This window comes from Sebastes fasciatus, chromosome 6 (assembly GCF_043250625.1).
Source record: "Sebastes fasciatus isolate fSebFas1 chromosome 6, fSebFas1.pri, whole genome shotgun sequence".
Classification (NCBI taxonomy): domain Eukaryota; kingdom Metazoa; phylum Chordata; class Actinopteri; order Perciformes; family Sebastidae; genus Sebastes; species Sebastes fasciatus.
Genome location: NC_133800.1, coordinates 14,258,791 through 14,285,019, shown reverse-complemented (window position 1 = coordinate 14,285,019; position 26,229 = coordinate 14,258,791). Strand labels below are relative to the sequence as shown.

At 41.2% G+C, this 26,229-nt stretch overlaps 1 protein-coding gene across 4 annotated transcripts in view; it reads left to right on the top strand.

Moving 5' to 3' along the window:
* agtpbp1 (ATP/GTP binding carboxypeptidase 1) overlaps positions 1 to 10,225 on the top strand; it is a 40,941-nt gene extending 30,716 nt beyond the window's left edge. For 2 of the 4 annotated variants that reach the window (XM_074637797.1, XM_074637795.1), the window contains one exon: positions 233 to 2,429. In XM_074637797.1, the coding sequence (XP_074493898.1) occupies positions 233 to 413 (181 nt within the window). In that variant the 3' untranslated portion in view covers positions 414 to 2,429. Of the gene's footprint in view, positions 1 to 232; positions 2,430 to 10,116 lie in introns of those variants that run through there. The other 2 variants (XM_074637798.1, XM_074637796.1) reach the window with 2 other exon arrangements.
* Positions 10,226 to 26,229: the final 16,004 nt, after the last annotated feature.

Here is a 26,229-nt window from a genome sequence, read left to right as displayed (position 1 = left end):
TATATATGAATTGTGTATTTGTTTTTAAGAAGTGCTATTATATAAATTCTCAAAATAATGCATACAGAAATAACTTTTTGTAATTTAAATTATCCATCGGCATCAGTGGTACAACGTGCCTGCCATTCTAAAGTCCTGCCATGATGTAGGTGAGGAGTTTCGACCGTGACCGGCTTATTCACATCATTAACTTACAGAGACAAGTTAATGACATATTTATTCTGTTATCCAGCAGCAGTCCCACCACCTATGTGATGGAGGAGGACGAGCCGTCCTTTCTGGAGGCGATAGACTACAGCGCAGAGAGCAACGACGAGGACGCCGAGCCTGAAAACGAGCACGCCACCGACGTCCAAGGGACTCCCGATCACATCGATCAGCTGTCGGACACTGACACGAATCACAGGGACTAACGCTGAGGTTTTTATGTCCTCTAATACCAGGCAATTTGAGCTTATGAGCTGATCTAAAATTAAATATGTCACGGGTGAAATAGAACACAGTTCTCACTTTGACTAGCTTAGATTTACACCTAACCCTATTATATAGACACTTTATGATGGTACGTAGGCTACGCTGAGGTGCTCCTTTCCCAGATGGATTGATTTTGTTGGCCCTCTGGAGCCAACTGTGTTGCTCAATGAATGTTCTCACCTTTCACCGTCATCCTATAACCTTCATGAACTGTAACCCCTGACCTCAGACACCATATAGCCTCTGAGATCCACGTATAGCTAGCCAGAGCAGCAAACAGCAGGCACCGCCGATCCTTAACTTGAACCCTCGTCCACTCGCTCATTTCCTCACAGCCGATCTCACACTGAAGCTACCTGACCGGGCTGTGGTAGTGTAATAGAGCCAGTGGCTTCTGTAGGTACTGTTTTTGAATCCCCTCTCACACATCAGTCAACCAGTGTTAGGTGCTGATGGGAGGAAACTGGATCTCCCCCACTGACAAGCTTACAGATCCAACCAACCTGCCTTCTTGTTTCCTTTGTCCTTCCTTGCTTTAGTCTTGCACTTTAACTTTATACTCCTTTTGGTGACACTTCCTTGTGTACCTCCTTGCTTGCCTCCTTGTTCCCTTCCTTTTTTTTTCTGAAAAGCCAAGGTAGTGGTGTCTAAATGAGATGCAGGGATGACCAAACAAACGTCATCCCGAGTGTCCCATGTAGAAAAACCTACTCGGATGTAACTACACTTGAGTCGTGACCTCACTTCCTCTCTTTAACCCCTCCCTCTTCTTCGGCCGCAGTCCGATAATCCATGTGCTGTTTGCCTTGCTTTATCCAAAACTGAAACTATTTATATCACTCAAATGTAGAATGTTCACGTCTTTTATCAAGACAAACCTTGTACTATAACATAAATGCAGATATAAACACATACCACATACTAACTCTAACACAGGTCTGGTTTGAGTGTCTCAGTCACGTAGAGCATTAAAAACATGAAGATGGACTGTAAAAATATCCACTCGCACTGTTGGTGTTTTTAATAATAGTAATAAAAGCCGTAACGAACAAGACGCATGAGCTGCAGAGAGCAGAAAAACCCTTTTGCACTTTGGATAAACACTATACACGCAAAACAAAGAGAAACAAATTAAAAGGAAACATCACTTTGTCAGTTTGCAAACCTCAACTTCAGTCACCTCATTAGTTTGAAGTTCTCCAAAGCTGGTGGTAACATTGCTGTGATGTTTTAAAAAATTATACTGGAATTTAATTTCCTTTTTATCCGTTCCTCAAATCTGTGTGTACATTTTGTGGATTTGCAGAGGAGAAACCCCATGCATAAATAACAGATGGTGCTTTGTATTGAGAGTGTAAAGTAGTTTGTTTATTTCTTTATAAGGTACGTTTCTGTTGCATTTGTACAGCTATCGCATGGCGATGTTTTTATTTTGTAATTTATTAAGTATTGTTTTTTTCTGGGATGCAAACAAGTATGTATATGAGGCATTTTGAGTGTATGAGTGCAAGTGTGTGTGTGTGTGTAGGAGTTTAAGTTATTCCATTATTCAGCTCAGCTAATGCTCTTACAGTGTGTTTCTTCTTTCAATTTGATTATCCCGTCTCACTCCCCCTTACCCAATCATTCTCTCTCTCTCCTCCCCTCTAACCTCTTTCATTCCCTCATTTTCTATCTTTCTCTTGGCTTTACTTCCTTTCAGATTTTACTCATGAACAACTGATAAACCCAGGGAGGTCATTTTTCTGGGCGCGTGTGTGTAAAGGATATATGATGTGAAACAATATCCCTATGAGAACTGTTATATTTATGTTTTGTCCGTAGCAGTTTATGTCGGGATACTCTTGTTTTTATGTTCGTTTTGAGGTAAACAAGATAGCAACTCATTTTAAGTTGATTGTAACGCAGAAAATTGGAGAGTGGAGACATGGGAAATAAAATGTGAATGTCGTAAACTGTCTGTTGTATTTACATTTTCTTAAACAGTCGTCCTCATGAGGACCTTTTCTCTCAAACTATACTGTAATGGATCCTAACTGAGTTATGTGGAGAAAGAGCTGTGATTGGCAGACCAAACCAAAAACATGAACAGGGAACATGTTTCTCTTACAATCTGGGTCTTATTTTCATAGTTTTATCTTTCACCTTTAGTTTCACCCTCTGACGTTGGTTTAGATAATTTAGTTAAACTGGACTTTGTCCAAACAATCACTCGTGTTTTCAATATCCACTTCCTTGTAAATAGAATTAGAATAATGGAATAAATGTTTGCATAACTGGGACACACGAGCTATGAAAATGATAATTTACAAATACTTTTAGTTTAGATGTACAGGGAATATGGTTATGTTTAGATACAGTATAAGTAATGTGATGGCTAAGTATTGAATTTTTGGGGTTTTGCAGGCTGAAGGGGAGATTACTCACATGTCCATATGTACATTTGAAGCACTGTTGGTCGCTGTAATTGTTCCTCCTGTCCAAACTGAAAATATCCCTTTCCTAAAGTCATTTTAGTGTAAATGATGGGGGACAAAATCAACCAAAGCTAATGGGAGGCTTCAGCAGTCTAAGTTAATAAAACCGTGATACTATCCCTCCAACACTACTCAGCAGGGAAATAATGTCTCTGGAAACAAAGAAGAAATTTGATACAAAAACACTAACTATGGAAGATATTCACTGGATTTTGACTAACTGACTAACTGATATTTACATTGAGATCACTTTAGACTTTACTTAAAGCCAGTGTGGAGAGGAAGAACAATTACAGTGACCAATAACTCTTTCAATGTACATATGGGCATGTGAGTATTGCTTGAGAACAGAGTTAGAAAAATGTGAATCTGTCCTTTAATACTGTCTCGTGTAGAGTCCCTTAGTCACATTCCTGATCATATTCTATTTACTGTATAGATAGATCTAGATAAGACAAGGGAAAATTGTTATAGGAGGAATAATCTCCTCTTCTGTCTCCGCAGAGAGGAAGAGATCTCTCTATCTCAATATATCTACCTTTCTATAGATCTACCTAAATGTCTATAGATATATCTATCTGTCTATAGATCTATCTATCTATATCTGTCAATCTACAGTATATATCTATATGTCTATAGATCTATCTATATATCTATAGTATCTGTCTATCTCTAGATCTATTCCTCTCTGCAGAGACAGAAGGGGAAGTTATTCCTCTTTAATGCGAGAGTATTTTTGCGGGTGATAAAGAGATAATGTTTTTGTTTCCAGGCAGCAGTTAAATCCAGAGAGAAGAAGCTGCAAAAATCTGATGATGTAATGTTTTATCCTCAATCAACCTCCTGGTGCGCAGCAGCTCTCCGCTCAGTCTTGAGGACTAGAAAATGATTTTATTTCTTCACAGAAGCCATCAGGAGCGGTAGTTTCTATCAAAACTATGACATGAACCTGACAATTAACCCCTGAAACACGTAACGTCACCGGTATCAGTCTACAGAGGTCTGTCTGGGTTCGGTTGGAGTTGATTTATTTCTGGGCTAATAGAGCATAAGTAGACACTCAATCACTTCATGTCAGTGGCACAGTTGTATAAGCATTTGTTTAGCAATGTACCTCCGCTGCTTAAGTGCCCCCCGAGTAACCTAATCTTTTGCTTCTGAGGAAATGAACAAGGCGAGAATGGGACAACAAAAAGCCAGCACAAGCACATGTCTTCAAAAGAAGTATTGTATGATGCTGAAGATATAAATGGGCAGAAGGATGCAGAGGAGGAGGAAAGTAAGACATGGCAGAGAGAAGAGAGAGAGAGAGCGGAAGAAAGAGGACGAGAGGAATTTGGAGAGGTGGAGGAGAATGTTAATCTGAGGAAGGCAGCGGGGAGAGAAAAGCTCTTTTCCTCTCTAAGCCCCACGCCCTCACTTCCTGTCCCTGCTGTCAATCAGAGCAGCTGAAGTGCATCAGACAAAAGAGCTCCAACCACCACCACCACAAACACCAGTACCAACCAACCAATTAACCGCTCTGGTTAGAGTGTGTGTGTGTGTGTGTGCGTGTTGCAGGGTGGAGGATTTTGAACTGCCTCCGTAGGTTTCTCATGTTCATCAGAGACCCCTAATTAGAAATCTCTCTCCCTCCGTCTCACGCATTCACGCAGGCAGCGTGCCCAGCCTCCATCCTCACACCGACCAGCTCATTTCTGTAGTCAAAGTGTGGCTCTGTGGGCCTCTAATAGCGTAGCCAATTAGTGCCAGTGTCCGACTTGGCCGCCTGTCTAACTCACTGGTGGTCCCACTGAGGGACAGAATGGCTCCAATGAAAAGGTACAAGTTCACAAAGAACGGCCTGACAAAGACGTGTGTGTATAGGCTGCATGTCACAGCAGTACACAAGACTGGAAAAACTGTGTGTGTGTGTGTGTGTGTGTGTGTGTGTGTGAGATCTCATTGTAATTCAGCATCAGAGGTCCTCAATAAAGAGTTAAGCAGTATGAGCTGTTACACTTTTCGATAGGGAGAAGTGCTTTTGAAGATGGTTGAATGGTTAAAAATGGTGCCACTAGCACTATAAGTAGGAAATTCAAACCTGTACGCACAGCGTTTCAGCCTGACACCAACCACAGGATTTTTTCCCATCCAACCCTACAATTATGTGGCAGTTCCCGTTATATAACCAGGTAAAAGTCTCATCAAAAATCACTTTCACAAGAGAAATGAATACAAAAATAAACAGGCTGAGACAACTGTCTCACACCAGTTAAGATGAGCAGGTATGACTTTCCAAAACTATCAAAATAATCAAAAAGTAAATGAATTTAGATGCAAATACATTGACCAAGAGTGCTAGTGATCCTTTAAAACTGACTTGAATTCATCAAAATCATCATCCTTGACAATTTCAAGTAATATAAAAAAAATATATAAAAAACGAAAATAAAGAAATTATTATTGGAATTCAAAGAGGAGATTTGCTCCATAAAGATGCCAAAAAATAATCAAAAGAGTTAAAAGAGACAGGGCTCAGAAAGACTACTCTATGCAGTAATGCAAGTTTATGAAAATGTGTTTTTAGTTTTAGATCAAAAGGAAGTCAGTGAGGCAGCAGGACAGATTTCAACAAAGAGGCTGTTTCATAGTTTGAGGTCCTGACAGCAGATGTTCTTGTTTGTCTTTCGGCTGCTTCCGTTAGGGGTCGTGACAGCGGATCATCTGAGATCTGATTTTTATGATCCGCATATTTGATTTGGCATAGGTTTTTAGTCTGGATGACGCTACCCCCCATTCACAGCGCCCAGGGGAGGACATGCAAACTCCACACAGACCGGACCGGGGATCGAACCCGGGATCTTCTTGCTGTGAGGCGACAGAGCTGAGCTCCTGACAGCAAATACACAATCTTTTTGTTGCTTTAAATTGGGGAAATGCTAAAACCTGAAAAATAAATTCAAAAATCAACTGGAAACCAATGCAAAGAAGCATATCTCTCTTGTTCTTAATATAACTGTCTGTATAGACGTTAAAGGGGTACTTTTTAGTAGTATTGCACTTCCATAAAGTTGGGGGACTCACAAGAGACAGATTTTTAAAAAAGAATGATCAAACTCGAAGCGGCATGCCACTGAGATATCCTGACTTTTAGTCTCCTGTATGAGTCAAGGTCAAACTAGAATTACCGCCTCACGGTGGTATACCTCTTTCAACCAGTCAAGTTGCAGTTTACATCCATGTCTGTCCAAAATGTCATCACTACATGATTTTATTCTATTAGACATTTGTGTGAAATTGTCATAATTAGCATATGAATTCTTCAGTTATAGCAAAAAACGTGTTTTGGGAAGTCACAGTGACCTTTGACCTCCAAAACATAATCAGTTCATCCTTGAGTCCAAGGGGACGTTTGTGTCAAATATGAAGAAATTCCCTCTAGGCGTTCCTGAGATTTCACGAGAATGGGACGGATGTCAGGTCACAGTGACCTTTGACCTTTCACCAAAATCTAATCAGTTCATCCTTGAGTCCAGGTGGACGTTTGTGCCAAATTTGAAGAAGTTCCCTCCAGACGTTCCTGAGATATCGCGTTCACATTAATGGACCGGACAGACGGACAACCCGAAAACACAATCGCTGGTGTGGAGGCACAGAAAGACGAGATCCTACAATTCCCATAATGCAACTCAATAGTCTTTCATTATACCCTCCCTGCACATCCTAAATGCCCAATTGTTTCTAACCTGACACCTCCAGTTTATAACACTCTGTAACATGAGCGTCATGTGTAAAATCGGCGGTGTGTCCCTTTAATATCTAAGCTAACAACTAAATAGATACTATATGTGTCATAGAACGCCTCTGTCACTAGGGGGAGCTACTTCTAATTGTCTCCTTGTAAAGCTACAAGCCCTTCTGTGCAGCTTTTTGTAAACAGTCTTCGAACACAACAGGGCGAACATGGTGGGTTTTGTTCGCTTGTGTGTGTGTGTGTGTGTGTGTGTGTGTGTGTGTGTGTGTGTGTGTGTGCAGGACAGAAATCACAGCTGGTGATAAACCGACAGAAGACAGCTTGACACAGATGACAGATGCAAACACATCAAATCAAATGCCCTGCAAACATTTTCACAGACGCTCACATGGACCCATTTTTTCTCTTTTGCATATGAATAGCCCTAGATAGTAGATACACACACACACACACACGCACACACACACACACACACACACACACACACAGACATAATTGGTTACGTAGGGAGCAGAGCCAACTTGCACCTCTCGTTGCCGTGGTAACCAGAGAGACTGATTTTTCTAGAAGCACTTACTCACATCCCGTCTGTTATTCACTTGTTTGTTCATTCATTCCTCCTTTTAGCCTTTCTTTATACAACTCTCTCTCCCTCTCTCTCTCTCTGTCTCTCTCCGGGTGCTTTTCAACCCATTTCCATTCCCACCTCTCCTCCAATAAGATGCCCTCTTAGCATGCATATGCAAATGAGGCAGACTTGAAACCAATTAAAACGAATTGAATAACGAACAGCATTGTGTCCTCAGGAGGTTGGACGCAGAGAGATAGTGGCTCAGGCCCACAAAGTCGGTATGATATCAACTCCAAGAGCTCCTGCTTGTTTTATCAGCACAATGGAGACTGATTTGATCATTTCATCTGTGTATGTTGACTCCTTTTTTTTCTTCCACTTTTTACTTTACCACCCGTCTCTTTCCACTTCTTTCCTATCTCAGCCTTTGCCTCTTTTCCTCGACTTCCCCCCTCGACGCCCCCGCAGCTCTCTCCAGGGTGTATCAGGTTATCATTGGCCAGCAAAGCAGGAAACAGGAAGTATATATTGCTCCATAGACAGAACTCTGGAGATACTAGATGGACAAACACACACACACACCTCTAGGGAGAGAATGCCGATTCTCCATAGCTGCACATCAATTATGGACAGATTCGGAGGTACGCAGGTGTGAAGAAAGACAAAACACGCTGTTCTGTACCGCTTGGAAATAAATATAAAATCCAGTGTCATTCAGGATCAGCTTGCTTTCAATAATTTAGACAGCAAGTGTCAAAAGGAATATATTTCTCAACAGCAGTGAAGTGCCTGATAGTGTTTCTCATGTCAAACTACACGTGGAGGAATTTAGAGATGACTTACATTTATTTCACCTGAAAGTTTCCTGCATCTCAATTACACACAAGGCAGATATTTCGGGGGTGGAGGGTAAATGTATAGAGGAAAGAGGAGAAATAACACAACAGGAAGAAAAAGATGCTGAGAATGTGAGAAGAAAGGAGGGACAGCTCTTGTGTCAGCTTTCTGTCAAAGAGAGAGAGAGATGGTGAAAGAAAAGACAAGGAGACAGCGAGCTCTGATAGTCCTGTGTCAGCGTCCAGTCCACACCAAGGCGACTTAAGGACGTCAATGGACGGACGCCAGCAAGGTCAACAGCCATAACCTTCATGTTAACACAAGGACATACTAAACACACTGTGCACACACACACACACACTTAACATAATGCATGGCAAGTTCATGGGACGCCGGGGTAGAGACAGCCCAGTAAAACACGGTCCTAATGAACCTGGTGAAACAGAGAGTGAGTGGTGATGATGGATCCAGAGAAAGACAGACACAGACAGGCTGGCACACACACCGTGTCTCAGGAGTGTGATTAATATGTAAGTTAAAGTACGTCTGCTATAGATACACTATCAGTGCAGTGATCTCTCTCTGCGTCCTGCTCTCTATATCCACAGATTTTGTTCACTACACTGGCAACATAAGCAAATATAGAAAACACAAGCAAATACATAATTACTTCAAGTTGTGCAGAACTAAACCGAATTAAGTTACAAAACAAAGTTTCCAGGGGACACGAAAAACTGATGTTGTTGCCATAGTTGTGGCTGATGGAGTCACTTTCTCCACTGACAGTCACTCCATTACTTAGCGTGATACAGGCCATGTTAGTCCCATAGAAAAGCTCAGTTGATTGACAGGTCGCTACCACGCCGTTGTCCGGTCTGGGAATTGTCCGTGTTTTCATCTTACAACTTTAACCCTTTCACAGTGTGTTGTCAGCTCATGAATGTTAATTATAACCCTTTTTGGTCGCCTAAAAATGATTCAGCATTCAGTGATACTTAGCTCCACCCTCTCACGTCCCCTCTGGTAGTCAAAAAATAAGATGGCGACGGCAAAAATCCCGACCTCGAGGCTTCAAAGCAGCAGTCCACAAACCAATGGGTGACGTCATGGTGACTTTGTCCACTTCTTACACAGTCTACGCCGATTCCACGAAGACAAACTATGACAAGCATTACAAATGAGAGATTTATACCTTATTGGAAGTGTTTTCGAATTGCATTTTTTCGGTTTTACCAGAGAAAAAGACTTCAATGATGAAGACTTTGGCAAATGTACGTCTAGTTAACTGCCCCACAGCCTCTTCCCTGAGATTTTCCATGGGGCTATTAGCCTGTACACTACATTCACTTTAAATTAGGTGTATACAGCTGATATCTGCAATGCTATCTGAAAAATGTATTCAGGATGTTAAAACTGAAATAAACTAATTTGCTCATTTTCCAACCGTAGTCAAATTCAATGAGTCTATATTTGGTTATGGTGTCTCTGTTTGTGGCTCCAAATCTCCAAATTGGTGAAGATGTTTTCTTCATTTGCTGGTGTTTATGTCTATTTGCATGTGTTTTCTTAAAACAGCTGCAGTGCGATGTGCTTTCAGGCACCATCATTTACTGTACGTACGCATCTAAACTGTTAATGTAAAAGTGCAAACACAATAAATTATTCAAAGTCAGTTTTTACAACATCCTTTATGTGCATGTGCTTATATCTTCCTCTTTAATTGACGGAGGGGTAATTGTCAGAGAGATGGATGATGGAGAAATCTTAAACAGACGATCATTCAGCAGCAACAAGGAGGCTGTTGGGAAATCAGGTGTGTGACAGGTGACAGGCAGGTTGTTTAAGACCCTGACCTGACCAATCAATCAAAACATCTCTTTAAAGTTGAAACACGTAGCGTTTTTTTTTTTTTTTTTTTATAATTGAACATGGCTGTAGATAGGGAGGTAATCATGGTTTCCTCTGGTGTTTTTCATAAAACAATGACATCCTTTCTGCTAATGCTTTGTCTTCTCTCTTAGCTGTCAGTCAAAGCATCTGTAATCCACCAAAGGCTGAAATATGTGACCTCCTGCACAACCCCGACGTTTGACCGAGTGACTGTCAAGGTAATAGGTAGCTCCCAATCCCATCAGCGAGAAAAAGCAGTTGTGTGACCCTCCTCCAAGATTTAGGAGGTAATTTAAGGATTGAGGCAGGCAGCCAGTACTTGACTGCTGCAATTGACAAGAGAGTTGTTATCGATGCAGAAGGCAGAGATGGGATGAGGGGTGAATTCCTGACTGAAAGAGCTTCTAAGCACTTTGGTATGTTAAGAGCAAAGACTCACAGGAGCCACAAGGCATCAGAGTGTGTGTACAATACAACAAGCTCCACTGAACACGTAATACAATACACAAACCTGATAATGACACAAACAGAGCTAGATTTTGGTTGCATAATAAATACAAAAAAACATTGTTGGACTTAATTTGTCAAATGAGGAATGGTGCATATACTGTACAAAATTAGCAAAGTTCCTTTGCTAATTTTAATGGAATATATGCTTATTCTCTTTCTTTCCAAGGGTGGGATGAGAAGATCGATACAACTCGCGTTACTATGGATGTATAATGAGACTTGGATACAGCGCCACTTGTGGTATTGCAGCAAAAATCCCCTTGCGGCCCAAAAAGCCTTTTCCCCATAGATGTCTGTAAAACTGTTGACAAGACACCTAGAACTGCAAACAAGGTTGATTATGACTCTTTCTATTCTGAATTTGTGATTCATTGAGGTTTTATATTTGTAAAAATTTCCTCAAGCCGAGGAAAGCGATTTAAAAATCTGTGACGTCATCACACCGTAAAGACTATTGGCCGAGCGGGCGCTCGTGGGCGTGGCCAGGTTCTCATTAGAATGAATAGGCGCCATTTTGGGGTCAAGTATCCAGTTTTTGTAATACATCCATGTGCTGGAGCCGGGAGGTGATTAGCTTAGCTTAGCATAAAGACTGAAAACATAGGGAAACTGTTAGCCTGGTTCTCTCCAAAGTTCAAAAATATGCCTACCAGCACCTCTAAAGCTTATTACGATAATTAATATATTGTATCTTGTTTGTTTAATCTGTACAGAAATACAGAACTACTGTAAAAAGGACAAGTTGTGGTTCTATAGGAAGTTACAGTCAACAAAAAAGTACTTGGAAAACAACAGCAGGGCCCAGTTGTCTCAAATGAGGTTTAGACAGCCAGCACTAACAGCCTGAGACACTTGACAGAACTGCTGGGCGGACTTAGAAATGACTGTTCCTCATGAAATAGTTTCAGCACGCAACTACATTTATCTTTGTGCACACATAAATATAAATTTGATATGTTAAGCTTGGCTAATCACCACAAATCTCCAGCTCCGTACTTGATGCAGACACATTAGATTGATATCAATCATCTCATCTCTGTCACAATCTGTCTCTTTGTCCCTCCTCTCCAGCTACAGTCCCCCCAGGCGCCATCCATCCACCAGATGCCCTCAGACTTTCCCTCCTTTTCCCAGTCATCTGGCTGCTCCACCCATCTACACACCTGTTCTCACTTCCCTCATCTGCTCTCCAGTTGCCTGGCCTTCACCGCCCTCCTCACCTGTGTCTCATTCATTTTGAGGCACCAGAACCTGAAACCAACTCTGACCCAGTATCCTGAGCCTGCCCATATGTAGGCTACCTGCCAGTAAGCCTATGTATACCTTAAATAAATCACTGGAGTGATCCTGTCTGCCTGCTTCATCTTCAGTTGTGTCCTATCCCTGTTCCTTGTATTCACTGCATCGTGACAATCTCACTCTTTGGCCAGAAAGCAAACAATTATTTTAACTAATCATTTGAGCCACTTTGTGTCAGCGGGAACAAGTTAATAACAACACCGACATAAGTGATGTGTAGATCCCCATCCAACATGGCATCCCAATCTCATGGGAAGGCACAACACTACAAGGACTATCCGTGTGTCATGAGAACACATTTAGCCTTTTCGCTTGTCATTTTTATGCCAAGCAATGGCCGCAGTTAGGTTTACGCAACAAATAACCACTTTGTTAGGTTTAGGAAAAAACGTCATGGTTGGACTTAAAGCTGCAATAGGTAGAACCGGAGCAAATGTGATTTAAAAAAAAGTCATTTTCGGTCACTATATCCTGACAGTAGTGCATAAGACAGGAAAAAAACATGTGCCTCTGTGTCCTCCGGTGCTCCTTATGGCATCTGCAAGGTTTCACAGACTGGAAGAAAACAACCAATCAGAGCTGATCTGCAGTCTGCCATGCAGCTGCCGTCTCTGAGCAGCTGTCAATCACTCGCGAACTCAGGTCAAACGGTAAAACTAGACAGCACTAATCAAATATGAATAAATATTCTGTTACTGTAATGCTTATCTCTCGCTTCAAATTTTTTCAGAAAAATCTTATATTGTACTGTTTAGCTGTAAAATGAGAAAGTTTGTGACCACCATGTTGACATCAGTTGAGGAAATGCCCACCAGCCGGAGCAAACTTTCTTTTTACACTGAAAGGTTCTTATGGAATTTTTGCTCAATGATGCCAAAAACATTCTGCCTGCTGCAGCTTTAAATTAAGTAAATAAAATACGTATGGAAAACACATCTCGAACGTCACTAAGTAACTTCAAAATAACTCAACAATACTTTGGGAAACGAACACTGATCTCGAATAATGGTTTCCTGGTTGAAAATCCTGTGTTTTTTTTACATTAAAATTGGGTTCCTGGATGTAATTTACTCTCCTTTTAAGCTCTGTTTTGATCTCCACCAGTCAGCACAGTGATTTGAATCACAGCTGGAAACATCGGTTCATGAGAGCAAGAAAAATTAAAATCATGGGCCATAAATCCAAAACAATGAGCTGAAAGATGTTAAAACACTGTAGAGCTGAGGGGAACTGCAGTTGGGTGATAATTCTCTATGAGCGACACTTTTTTTCATTGTTAACATAAAGGTATTGATTAGTGCAGCTGTAAAGTGAAGTAGTGGCTGCAGTGTAGAGCTCACTTGCGAATGACAAATGCTCTCCATTTCTAGAAGCCAAGCAATAAAACAAAATGATACAATCAGCTATAAATGATACAATCAGCTATAAATGATACAAATCAGCGACTGGAAAATGAAATAATTTAATTACATCCAATATATTAATTTGACTTGCACCTTACAACCTTATCAGGAATCCGAATGGCCTCCTTCCTTCATAGAAAAGGATCTGTAAAGTTTGGCTTCACTGGACACATGTTTTCATAAGAGGGTTACTTTCCTGTTTCCAGTCTAGCCGGTTAAATGAGGACAATCTGGCTTTAGGGGTTGAGATATGTACGGAGAGGTAGGAGGTTTAAAGATTTATGAATCACCGTTAAATGAGTAAGTTGTGTGATGTATCATGCGATGTGTTTGTTTAGCCTTTTTGCACCTGTGGCTCAGTCATTCTAATTACATCCATTGATGGCTCTCTCTTTTCCTTCGTCTCTAGAAATGAGAGTTAAGGGTTTAATGAGTCCTCCATGACCCTCATCAGAGCCAGTCTACCTCAATAACACTCGCCTCAATCAAAGGGAACAATAAGCACATGCAGGTGCACATGAATGCAAATGGATGGACCCTTCCAAGGGGCTGTACGCATGCGCACGCACACACACACACACACACACACACACACACACACACACACACACACACACACACACACACACACACACACACACACACACACACACACACACACACAAACACACACACACACAAACACACTCACACTCATGTACTCGCTGGGGGCAGAGGTCCCCTCAGGATTAGTCAATTATTAAGCGGTCTATCCCTCTAAGAAAGAGTGTTATTGATTGATTATCACTATAGGTTTAATAATTTAGTTGTTTTAATAGCAGAGATATGGAAGCAGAGGGGAAGATGAAGAGTCAGGGACAGGGGTTGAGCCAGAGAAGGAAGAGGAGGAAGGGGACAAATGGAGAAGACGTCATGGAAAAGGAGAGGAAGAAAAGCAGGAGAGCAGTGAAAAGATGAGGGCTGGTAGAGAGGAGCTGAATGGAGCCTGTGGACACTGAAAGAAATCTGATGGAGGAAATGAGAGAGAAATTCCCATCTTTCCTTCAGCGTCAGCAAGTCATTTTTCCTTTTTTAAGCGGAGCTGCCACACAGTGTATAAAACGTATCCCTTCCTTCCCTGAGCTTGAGGAAAATATGTGATTTCTTCTCAATCAAAAGAATATAATTAACCTGAGCGCAGCAGCAGGAAATAATAGCTGAGGAGATTAGAAAAGAATGACTCAAAGACGTACAAACAAATCGGGTAAATAATACGTCTAGGGCTGCAACTAATGCCAACTATTCTCTTCGATCTTTGGTCTATAAAATGGAAAGATTTCACAGAAAGTGACCAGAAGCTTAGATAATAAATCAAGTGCAAAGAAGATACATGTGCACGTTGCTGTTTTGTGGTAAAATGGGAATGTCAGAAAATAATGAATGATCTATCACAAGTCCAAGATGACATTTTCAAATGTCTTGTTTTGCCTGACCAAAAGCCCAATACCTTAAAAGATTCAATTTAATATTAAAGAGAGATTAGATTATATGATCGTTTTTGCTTGAAAAATGACTTTAAAGTGGCAATCTTGAAGATTTTCATTTAAATAAATATCTGTTAAGTCACTATCTATAGCCATATGAGGTAACGTAATGGTGATTGAGCCTATGGCCCACTGCACGTATTGCAAATTTTATATATTATTATTATTATTAATATTATGAAATGGGTGTGTGTGGTGGCATTCCTGGAAAATTACAGTTTTCCTCCATTTTATACAAACAAAAAATGGAACAATGCACACAATTCTGAAAACTTGAAGCTTGTGTACTCAGAAATATAATTTTCTATTATTTTTCTATGCTCATGTATCAACACAAAGACTCCAGACTGCTAAACTCTGAGCACAATTGTTTTCACTCAAATAGAAACTCTCAGTCAGCTGATTGTTCAATCGATTATTTATTTCAGTTTTTAATGCATCCACAGGTGTCAGTATTTGTGCACACTCAAGACATTTGGATTTGCTTCATTAGTGACATTGAAAATAAAAAAAATCTAACTAAGTTGCTCAGCAATTAGAGCCTAATCACACAGTCATCATGATATCATCTGCACGCAATTATCTACAATCAGCTCCCTGATATTCAAATCAACGCGGCTTAAAGAGTTCACAGAAAGCATTACAGGCGCTGGTTGTTTCAGAGTCATTTTACCAAACCAATAAGCTCTGCTATAGTATGCATAGAGGATGTCTCTCTCTGTTTTGTCCTCCATGCTCATCCTTCAGGCCTCCATTTCAATTCCTCTCATGATTCATCACTGGCTCCCGAGTCGGGCTGTGCGAAAAGAATTGCGTGGATTGTGAAAATAGTAAGACACCAGGTCAGCCACCCTTACACCTGCACTTTAAATCCGTGGCATTTTGTCCGCTGTGTTTCTCCTCGTTAAAAATGCATGAGCTGACTGTACAGGAGAGGCTCTTCAGCCCGAGAAGCACCGCTTGTCTGAAAAATTCATGAAAACAGGTTTTTCTCCCCCACTTGTTTTGTGGAGGTGTAGAAGAAGAAGAAGAGATTGTTGATGTCGTCAACTCGTGCGTCCTTGAGCCTGTGACGGAAACATGTTGGCCCTTAAGTGTATACACAAACACACACACACACACACACACACACACACACACACACGTATAAACACACAGCGACCTTGTAGGAACTATGTGTTTATTCACCCATTGTTCTGTAATATCATCTCTAGGTTATCGACTCCCCGTGTGTTTATCCTCAAACAAAGAGAGAAAGCAAGAAAGACACTTACAGGAAAATTGTGCTTTATTACAACTTTATTTTTTTTTAGTAATAGTTTTGGTGGTGATAACATTGTATTCAGCAAGTTGCTGGAATTTAAGAACAAAGCAGCATCACGAGAGTCCAAGGTTAGCATGCATGGTGAGCTAACCTGCCTGTTCCATATAAGATTAGAAGAGAAATTAAGTCAAATAATGAAATAATTGCACTTCACAGTTCATTCCTGACCTTGGTATCAGCCGATGACAAAGTAATGTGCACTAACTCGTGCTCTGGAGCTGACGGCTGTATCATCAGCAGGTGGACTTTTGCTCAGTCATCATGGAATTGTAGATATTTAAACAACAACCTTTCCTTAAAAATGTAGGGTACCCAAGGCAATTAAGCCTGAACGTAACCAACCCTTCACCATAGCTTGGCAAACAAAATATTTTGTTGTTTAAACTGGAGAACTTGTTGTTTTCTCAGCTGCTGTTTTCAAGGTCAAGAATTATCTGTCGAGCTCAACTTTCAAACTTGCAATAACTGATTTTTTGGGGCACTTGCGGGCTGCGAGAAACAACCTGTGAACACAACACTGAAATAGGACGAACTTAATCGCAAACAGTGGCTTATTTGCACATCCAGCATACAAAGCAACATTATCAATAATTTGGAGTCGTGCAGGGGCAGACTTTACCGTAGAGGCTCTGACACAACAAGCCTAGTTTTTTCTGTGTGTCCCGAACACAGAGCCATAATGAGGTGCAGAAGTCTCTCAAACACTTGAATTACAATATGCTGAAAGGTTATTATGGAATTTTTGCTCACTGATGACAAAAATGTAATGCCTACTGCCACTTTCAGCTGCTAAATGCTCCACTATATTCACCAGCTAGTCTCTAACTGTGTCTATCTGCTGTTTGGTGCAGAGCAGGTAGTGTACAGCGTGTTTATAGGATTGTTCAATATTTACACAAAGACATTATTAAATGAAGCTATTAAGGCTCCTTCCCCCTGTCTGTAGGCGCTGTTTTAAAGTCTTGGTGGTTTTGCTGCGAAGCTGTGAGCCAAATCAACAAACTGTCCCACCGAGGCCTCCGAGGTTTAAACCCCAAACACACCACCACTCTCCTCCCCTGACCACAACTCCCAGCTGCCCCAACACCACTCACACACAAATAAGATGCCTCCATAAGTCCTACAATTCATGAGGCAGGTAACAGTCTGGCCCCTTAACACACAGCAGCACATCCCTCCTCCCTGTATGGCCAGTATACAGGAGAGTCACTGGTGTGATTGCATTATTGATCGCCCTGGATATGTTTTTTTTCTTCCTTCTTAAAAGCATTTAGCAATCTGGCAATTAGTTAGAGCTTAATGTAGGATGTCAAAACAGTGCTATTGATCCAGCGCGGCAAGGAGGAAAGATTGATCAGTCAACTCATTACGTTGCTGGCGCTGCCTCGTCATAAACACTCCAGATGAGACTCCATCAAAAGCCCATCCCTCGTCCACCGTCTCTCTCTCTCTCTCTCTCTCTCTCTCTCTCTCTCTCTCTGCATCAGGCTCCCCAGTGTTTTCTCCTGTTGGCTCCTGATGCTTGATTGCACTGTCTGCACCTGGTTTGAATTCGCTCTTGTTCTTTGTTCTGCTTATTATTGCTCTCTTGTCCTTCATTCGATTGATTGTTTTCTCTTTTTTCACTCTCAGTTGCTCCCTCCTTTCTTCATATTTATTGTAACCTATTAGTAAACAATGTATCTTCTCTCCCAGTACATATATCTCTCCTCACATTATGTTTCTTTATTATGTTTCCTTCAGGCATCTCAATATATAACAGGAAATATACAAGGCAGTTATCGTTAAAATCTCAGAAAGGGCAAATTAAGCTGATTTAGTTTAGTTTGCGTCACTTACATCAATTCAGTCAATCATATAAAAATCAGGCATTTGCAGACACACTTGATTAAATTTGCAGCAGCACGTGGCTCAGCAGTCATTCCAGAGTGTCGTATTGTTCAGTGGACGGACGCTAAGCTCATTAAAGGTGGAACAAGCTGCAAAATAATGAGGGCTGGCATTTATCAAGCAACTTCACTGTTTGAATTTTGATTAAAGTTGTTTTTTTCCTTTCACATCAGCATAATTAAATATTCAGCAAGTCTCTACAGAACAGATGGGTGAGAATTTAAGGTTGAAATGAGGAGATCAGAAAACAGATGACACTTCCCTAACAAAGGTATGGAGTTGACAAATTAGACAAAATGAGTTTGGTTAATTAAGTGGGGCGTAATATAATTATATTATAATTTCTCTTTGTTGTGCATATGACATTAAAGGAAATCATTTTGGGAAATATGCTTACATCTGTTGCATCTCTGACCACACCCGACATCACGATTGGTGGACTGTAAAAAAGAAAACGCTGAGTTTGGATAATCAGTAGATTGCTTAGTGCCTGTTTGTGTTGCTCTGTGCTTCGTTGACATCGCCGGGCCGGCTGTGCGTGCCTTTTAGTGCATGTTCGTGCATGTAGCCCACTGGCTAGTTAATGGCCGCCGCTCTGCACTGCTCTCATACCGCGGTTACAGCAGATATAACGCCATCCCGAATGCCGCTGCCGCTGTGGAAACGTAGTGCAAACCCTCCGGTTCCCCCTCAGGTTAACTCACTGTTAGCATACGGTGAGCAGACATCCTGATTTGTCCGTGATTGGACCAGTTGTCCCTAGTCCCGACAAATATCTGTAAAACACACAAATGTCCCAGTTTTTAACAGTCACCACCAAATTGTGCCGGTTTTCACCACAATTCAAATAATTATAACTATATTATACTTACATAGAAGTTTATAATGTGCTGTCCCACTCATTAATTAATCAGTGCGCATGAGATAAGTGTACAGTATATACAGAGAGCCAGCACAGGGCACCCCGCCGCAGTCTCTAACTAGAGTGATGTTGCGCGCTGTAAAGCCACAATTACGCACGGGCACGGCAGATCCGCTGGTTACATTTTGTGCAGTCTTTCACCCGTTGTCTCTATCCTGGCCAAAATGTTGTCTGGAGCTCCACATCTTTTATGATTATAATTATAATAGCCTGTGGCTGTGGCGAGCAACATGATGTGATAGAGATTGTTCGGGTTCGAAGGTCCCAGACAAAGGAAACTCTCTACGGGACTCCCAAACTGCCAGTGCGTCATGACAGGGATAGCCGGATTAAAGGGTGAGAAAGCCACGAGTGCGCCAAGTTAGCCATCCTGATGAAAACGCCTATGGTGCGTGCATATTAGCGCGTGCACGAGCATTAACGTGCAGTACACTTAAGGGTCCCGGTTTTGGGGTTTGAAAATATGGTCACCCTATGTTAGCACTGTTGGCACAGTTAGCTGCTAGCCGCCGGCTCAGCCGTCGCCATGTTGAGAGCCGTGTGGAGGCAATAGATATGCTAAATAAAGAATGTAGGTATATTTTACACTACATTAGAAAAGCTGCCCGTACCTCACTCTTTCTGCTCCTGAACCTTTTGACCTATAGCTCTTGTGATCCATGTAGTAGCGTGATTTGTGTGTTGTTTTTGTCTTTCGTGTATGTTGCTGTTGTTGTTTTCCTGAGAAAAAAGCAAACTAATCTGAAGTGAGGAGAACAAGTGCATCATCAGGATGGGTCGTGTAACATAACAGCAGCTGTGACTGATGGACTTTGCTATTCACCTCATTTTCCATTTGTCTCCAGTCTATTCAGCCCTTTATCTCTGCTGCTCTTCGGCTTGTTTTAGTGTTTGCCTGTTTAACTTGATAACAGCTTTCAAATGGGATGTCAGTACATTTAGAGAGGAAAACAGCAGGAGCATAAAAGATAGTACTGAAGATGTGTTTTGGATCAAGTCTAGACATCTGTTCTTACCAAAATCCTCCTATCTCCCTCTGTTTGTCTTTCTCCTTTCATCTCTTTCTCTGTTGTTTTTCTCTCACTCTGTCTCCTCTTTCCTCGTCTTCTCCAGCCGGCACCATCTCCTCCTCCTCTCTCTCCTCCTCTCCCCGTCTCCCCCTCATGTGCCCCAACAAGTGTCTTATATTTCCAATGATGATTTAGCTCATAAATCTTGATAAAGCCACTGGCTGTTCCGTTTCGGTGGAACAGGAAACTCTTGCAGGAGCAGGAGGAGACAGACGATGAGGAATGGCTCTCGTTCACGAGGTTGTCCTGTTTTTCTGTGTTTTCCACTTTGATGGCGTCCTCTGGGAGAGCGCACGCTTGTGTATTGAGAGCGCCTTTTTCATTGAAATTCACTGGAGTGATCTGCAGTTTTTAAATCATATCTGTATTTGTTCAGCCACACTAATATGTGTGTCGATCTAATCCGTTCTGTTTTTGTTTAAGTGATCCATTACTTCTAATTATTTTCCAGCCACCTCATGCGTTTACCTGTAATAATTAGACAATCCAACAGAAAACCTGTGAAAAGGAAAATGTTTCTCTGTTATGAAACAGAAATCAATCCTGTCTCCTCCAAATTATATCTATACTATTAATTTGTTTTGCAGGAAATGTAGTTTCTGCCACGATTATGTTCACTTGCAGCAAGTTTTTTTCTGAGTAAAGGAAGCTCTGCCCTTTTGTTCCGCAAACAAGTCAAAGGGAGGTGATTGGGTTTAGGTTTAATTAAGGTTTGAGAAAGGTTGTGGTTTTGGTTAAAGCTTCAGTAGGCAACGTGTTTTTGGCATCATTGGGCAACAATTCCATAATAACCTTTCAGCATATTGTAATTCAAGTGTTCTGAGAGATAACTAGACTTCTGCACCTCCTCTTGGCTCTGTTTACAGGCTTTATAAAATATAGCCTGTGACAGAGGACTTTGACCAATCACAGGTCATTTCAGAGAGAGAGCGTTCCTATTGGCTGTGCTCCGGCTGGTGGGCGGTGCTTGGTATTTCCTGAACTGATCTCAACATGGCTGCTGGGTCACAAACTTTCTCATTTTACAGCTAAACAGTACACTACAAGATGTTTCTGAAAACATTTGAGGCGAGAAATAGGCATTACAGTAACATAATATTGATTCATATTTGATCAGCGCTGCCTAGTTTGACCGTTTGGTCGGAGTTCGCGAGTGATTGACAGCCGGCTCTCATAGACAGCAGCTGAACGGCAGACTCCAGATCAGCTCTGACTGCTTGTTTTCCATTGGTCTGTGAAATCTTGCAGATGCCAGTAGGAGCACCGGAGGACACCGGAGGACACAGAGGCACATCATTTTTTTCAGATTACCTGTGTTACAGATTACCTCATGTACTACTGTCAGGATATAGTGACTGCAGTTTTATAAAAATAACTTTTTTTAATCACATTTGCTCCATTTCTACCCACTGCTGCTTTAATTCACAACATAAAGCACATGTTTACTGCTGCTGAAAAGTAACAATGAGAACAGGTTGGTATGTTTGTTTCACATGTTAATTTGAGGAACGTTCAACACTAATGTTTCTTCATGATGTTGATGAAAATTGTAAATTGGCAGCATTATGTTTCTCTTCAAAACCCTTTTTTCTGTTTAGTAGTATAGAAAAAACAGCTCACCTCCTCTTCTTCTGAACACAAAAGAGAAAAAAACAGTCAAGTTGTCAGATGAATACAGTTAAAACTAAATGATAATATTCAGAGGGAACAAAGCTTCATGTAAAACACATTCATTATGCTTTGTATTGCTATTTGCAGCAGGGAACACCCATAAATCATTCCCATCCAAACAGACGCACACACTGGTAGGGGAACACATTCACATACACACTCCTCCCTGTGGCGTCGATGATGTCACCACACAGGTGCAGCAGTGAGGGATTAACCACTATAATGACTGCCTGTCATTCCCTTAAACATCTCTAATTGGTCCACGTCACTATGGGGCAGCTTTGGCTCGCGTCGTCTTTGTCTCACTGAATCATTGTTCTGTTGTGTGTTTTCTCTCCCAGCCCATGCTTCTGTAATAATGACACATCTCCTCCGAGCAACAGTTGCTCTTCCCCGCCGCTCTTTAGATCCTCTGGGATGAGGCTACTGCTAATAGTATAGTATTAAGGCAGAGGCAGCACTACTGAAGCTTTGATGTACAGCGTGCTTGATGGAGACCTTAAGCCCTGGCTCGGCGGCCATTATTTCCTTGGCTGGAAAAGGTCGACGGGTGCTGAGATGTGGCCTTTGTAGGGTTTCAGTCACTCAAGTCAGGTGATGTATCGCCTATTCGGATGTTTCACCGCTCATTTAACAGGCTTTGTCAGGCTTTGAACTCCATCTTGAATGTTTTCAGGTACAACTTTCAGGTAGCAGAAGCTTCCATGCTGTTGGAATACAAGTTCCATTGAAACAACTCTTACATTTCCGTGACAAAAAAACTGCGTTTCTCCCAAATTGCCCCCATTTTTTAAAATCATGAAATGGTGTTTTTTCTCCTCATCATTTAATTGTCTATACAGTTTGCGTCATGGACAAAACCTTGGCGGCTACTGGTCGCATTTCGCTGGAACTCATTGCTGTGTATCAGTCAAGCCCACAGGAAGAGCGCCAGTCATTTTTAAATTTCCGTCACTGAGCAACTCTCATAGGAATGAACGGGAGTCCGCCTCCAACTCTGTATCCAGTTCTTTTTATATATCCATAGTATCAGTGCACTTTTTGGCTTGAAGGGGCACCACAACATTTAAAGGGGAAATATCATAAAGAACTCACTGTTTCAGTGCTTGTGCACATACATTTGCGTACCTGGAGCGCATACCAACCCACAAACTGTAGACAACCCATTTCGTTTTTTGTGGGCTGCCTATAACAGAAAACATGCGATTCAACAAGCCATTCAGATTTGGCCCCCTTGCCAGTTGGAGACGTGTAACCATGGTAACCCGTGCCAACCTCATGACAAAAACGACGGTTTGTGAGAATCAAAGTCTGAACTAATATAAACAATATATATACTACGCCTAGCAAAGCGAAATCTTATACTTACAGTTAAATTGAAGTGTTATAGATGTTACAGAGCTGTCCGTCAACGTCTGTTATAAACATCGTTGTCACTACCGCATTGCATTGTGGGATATTTATGCAACCGTAGTGTCCAGCATTGCATACTGTAATATTTTACCGGAAATAGTATGTACTTTGCATACTATTGGTTTCTTACTAAGGTTTCGGATTTATGCTTCAGTGAAAACAAAAAAAACAGTAGTGCATTCATGTAGTGCATTTTTTTTTATTTGCATCAGGAGGAATGTAAACAGCAGCAACAAAAACACTGAACTATCTGGCAGATAATATGTACAGTATGTATGTATTAAAAAGTTGACATCAGGGAAACATTGTCCATCAACTTTGAGTACGTTTGAGCACTGAGCATCACCAATGTAAAGTCCGCCTCCCCTCGTCCCGCCTTCCTGTCCCGACCTTGTTGACGATAATGACCATGTTGACTTTGATGACGCCCAGTTGAGCGTTGTGTGATTGTGTTTATTCTGTCTATATTGTTTATGTTCCATTTAGTTATCAGTGTTTATTCTCTGTTTACCTGCTGGAGGCATGCCTGACCATCCTGAAGGTGGGATCCTATAATGGGGGTTTGGAGGTGTACATCAACTTCTCTCAGTAGTTTTGGTTGTCATACTTATAATTTGCATGTTGGTATATTGTGAAGCCTTTTGACACTTTAATGATTAAGTGCTTTACAAATTAATTTCACTTGACTTCCAAACAGATGCAATTAAGAAATGACAGGGAGGCAGGTGGGGGGAACAGGGCACTAATGGTGTTTTTGTTTTTTTAGATAGAATTAAAATGTGTTATTTTTTCATGTATTAGTATTCTAGCACCAGAGTGAGACAGACACAGAGGCTGATTTGACAATGATATGTTTTAAAGGTTATGCATTTATGTTGATGACTTGCAGTGTCAGAATTAGTGAGGTTTGAGTTCCAGGTGTCCTTCAAAGTCCCCCTCCACTCAGACATGTTGTATTATTTGTTTTTATTGTTCCTTCACTTGGATGTTTGAGCCTCTCTGCAGAGTTTGGCACTAGAAGGCTGTTTTCATCTGCTGAAGGGGGAAAGTTTCTCCGTGTTCACCTTAAATCTGAGTTGATAGACGTGAACGTATGCAATTTTATGGCATCACAACTAGTTTGGAAGCCAATCGTGGTTCAATATGTAACTTTCACACATCTGATATGGAAACCTAAAACCTCCAGAGCACATACTCTGAGAATGGACTTTTCAGGGAAGTAGCAAACTTTTGAAATGACAACATTTTTACATATTCAATAGACTTATCATTTTTCTACAAGGGAGTGGGAGTGATGAAATAAATTTTTTTCTTTAACTTCTTAATTGAACTTTTTTGTAAAAAAAAAACAAGTTTATATTCAAACAGAACATTTTTATATTCCTGAAAACATGTCTGTAGGCTATACACAGTCAAACTCAGGCCCCTGAATCCCAAATCTCAGCCTTTACTGGCTGCCAAAACAATCTGCCAAAAATGCAAATTGTGTTACTTACAGGGATAGTTTGGATGTTTTGAAGTGGGGTTGTATGAGGTTCCTATCTTAATACCTACAGTAGAAGACCGTCGGTACGCCCCCAGTTTGGAGAAACAGACAGGAGTACCAACACCGGAGCAAAGCAATGAACTGCTGTGGACGGGGGCAGCAGAAAAACATATTTTAGCCACCTAAAAGAAAGGCTCACCTAAAAAAATCAATATCAGTTTAAGTGTACGCTATATTTAGAATATTTTCCGAATTTATCTTCAGTTCCCCGTCAGAAAGGGCTGTCTGACGGCAAGATAAATCAATGAAAATATTCTTTTTAGGTGGCTAAAATACATTTTGCCGCCGGCCCCGTCCACAGCAGTACATTGCTTTGTTCCTGTGTCGTTACTCTGTTTCTCCAAACTGCCAGCCGCCATCTACTATATGTATAAGTACCTCATACAGCCCTACTTCAAAACACTCAAACTATCCCTTTAAATACTTAAAGCAAATCAGTATTAACTAACTAAAATTGCTAAAGGACATTATACCTACAGTATATATATTCTCTTGTGGAGTCCTCTGGTCTCGCCTACAGTACCTTTTTCCTCAAGAAGAAGCGTTTTAGACCACATTTATTGAGGTTAATCATGTATTAATTGAGATCAAGTGTAGTAATACTGTCTTTGGGCAGAAAGCAGGGGAGGTGTTGTGACAAAGATGTTTAGCTGGATTTAAAACTCAGGACATTTTGGTTCCATGTAGTACAATTTGTGAAGCTGAACCACCGAGATGCCCCTCAGTCTTCTTCTTCTGGGTTTGTCTTACCAAGACATACAGTACAGTAGATCAGCTTTTACAGCCTCTCTCATCCTTACTACGTGGTGTGTGTGTGTGTGTGTCCGTTGATTAAAAGTGTTATTTATGAGGTTGAAGTGCTGAGTGCAGGGATTCTCCACTGTACACCAAGGAGAGCACTACTACCACTTGCTTTCTTACCACTCATACAAACACACACACACATCCAGTATGCTGAGTCGAGGTACTTTCCCTTCCTTCTCATCCACCCACTGAAACAACACACACGCACCAACACTAAGGTGAATTTTGTGCCGTCTCGTGCATTTCTCATTTCCTTTCCGATGACGTTTTTATTAAAAGATAAATTGTAGACACAGCTCTGTGCAAAAGGAACATATTAATTCAGCTGTTGCTTAATTGCATCAGGGATTTAGACGTACTCTCCCGTCCAATTTGCTCGTACAAGTCCCCGCAAAATCCCTCGGCCTGCTCCCATAATCTGCAAACCAAGCAAGTATGTTTTTTCTTAAAAGACACTGGATTTATACTGGGATTAATATGGGATTAATAGAATGGGAGAGATTTGGCATCACTCAAACACTCCAGCTCTATCACTGAATTCAATTTAGCGTATTTTTTCTTGTTTCTCTCACAGCGCCCTGAGCATGCCTGAGTACTTTGTGTGTTCCTTACAAAGCCCCTCACTCCATTGTTATTTGCCGGGTGCGTCTGTCCCTCTCTAACACACACGCACACACACACAGACACACACACTTTACTTTTCAGTATATTCACTCGTGGGAACTTTGATGTGACATAACACTTTTTATTAATTACATTGTATCACGACAGACTGGTCCACGTTCAAGAGAGAAATCATCATCATTACCATCATAACTCACTGTGATCATTTCCACCACGCAGCTGTATGACTGTACACGTCCCCTCTG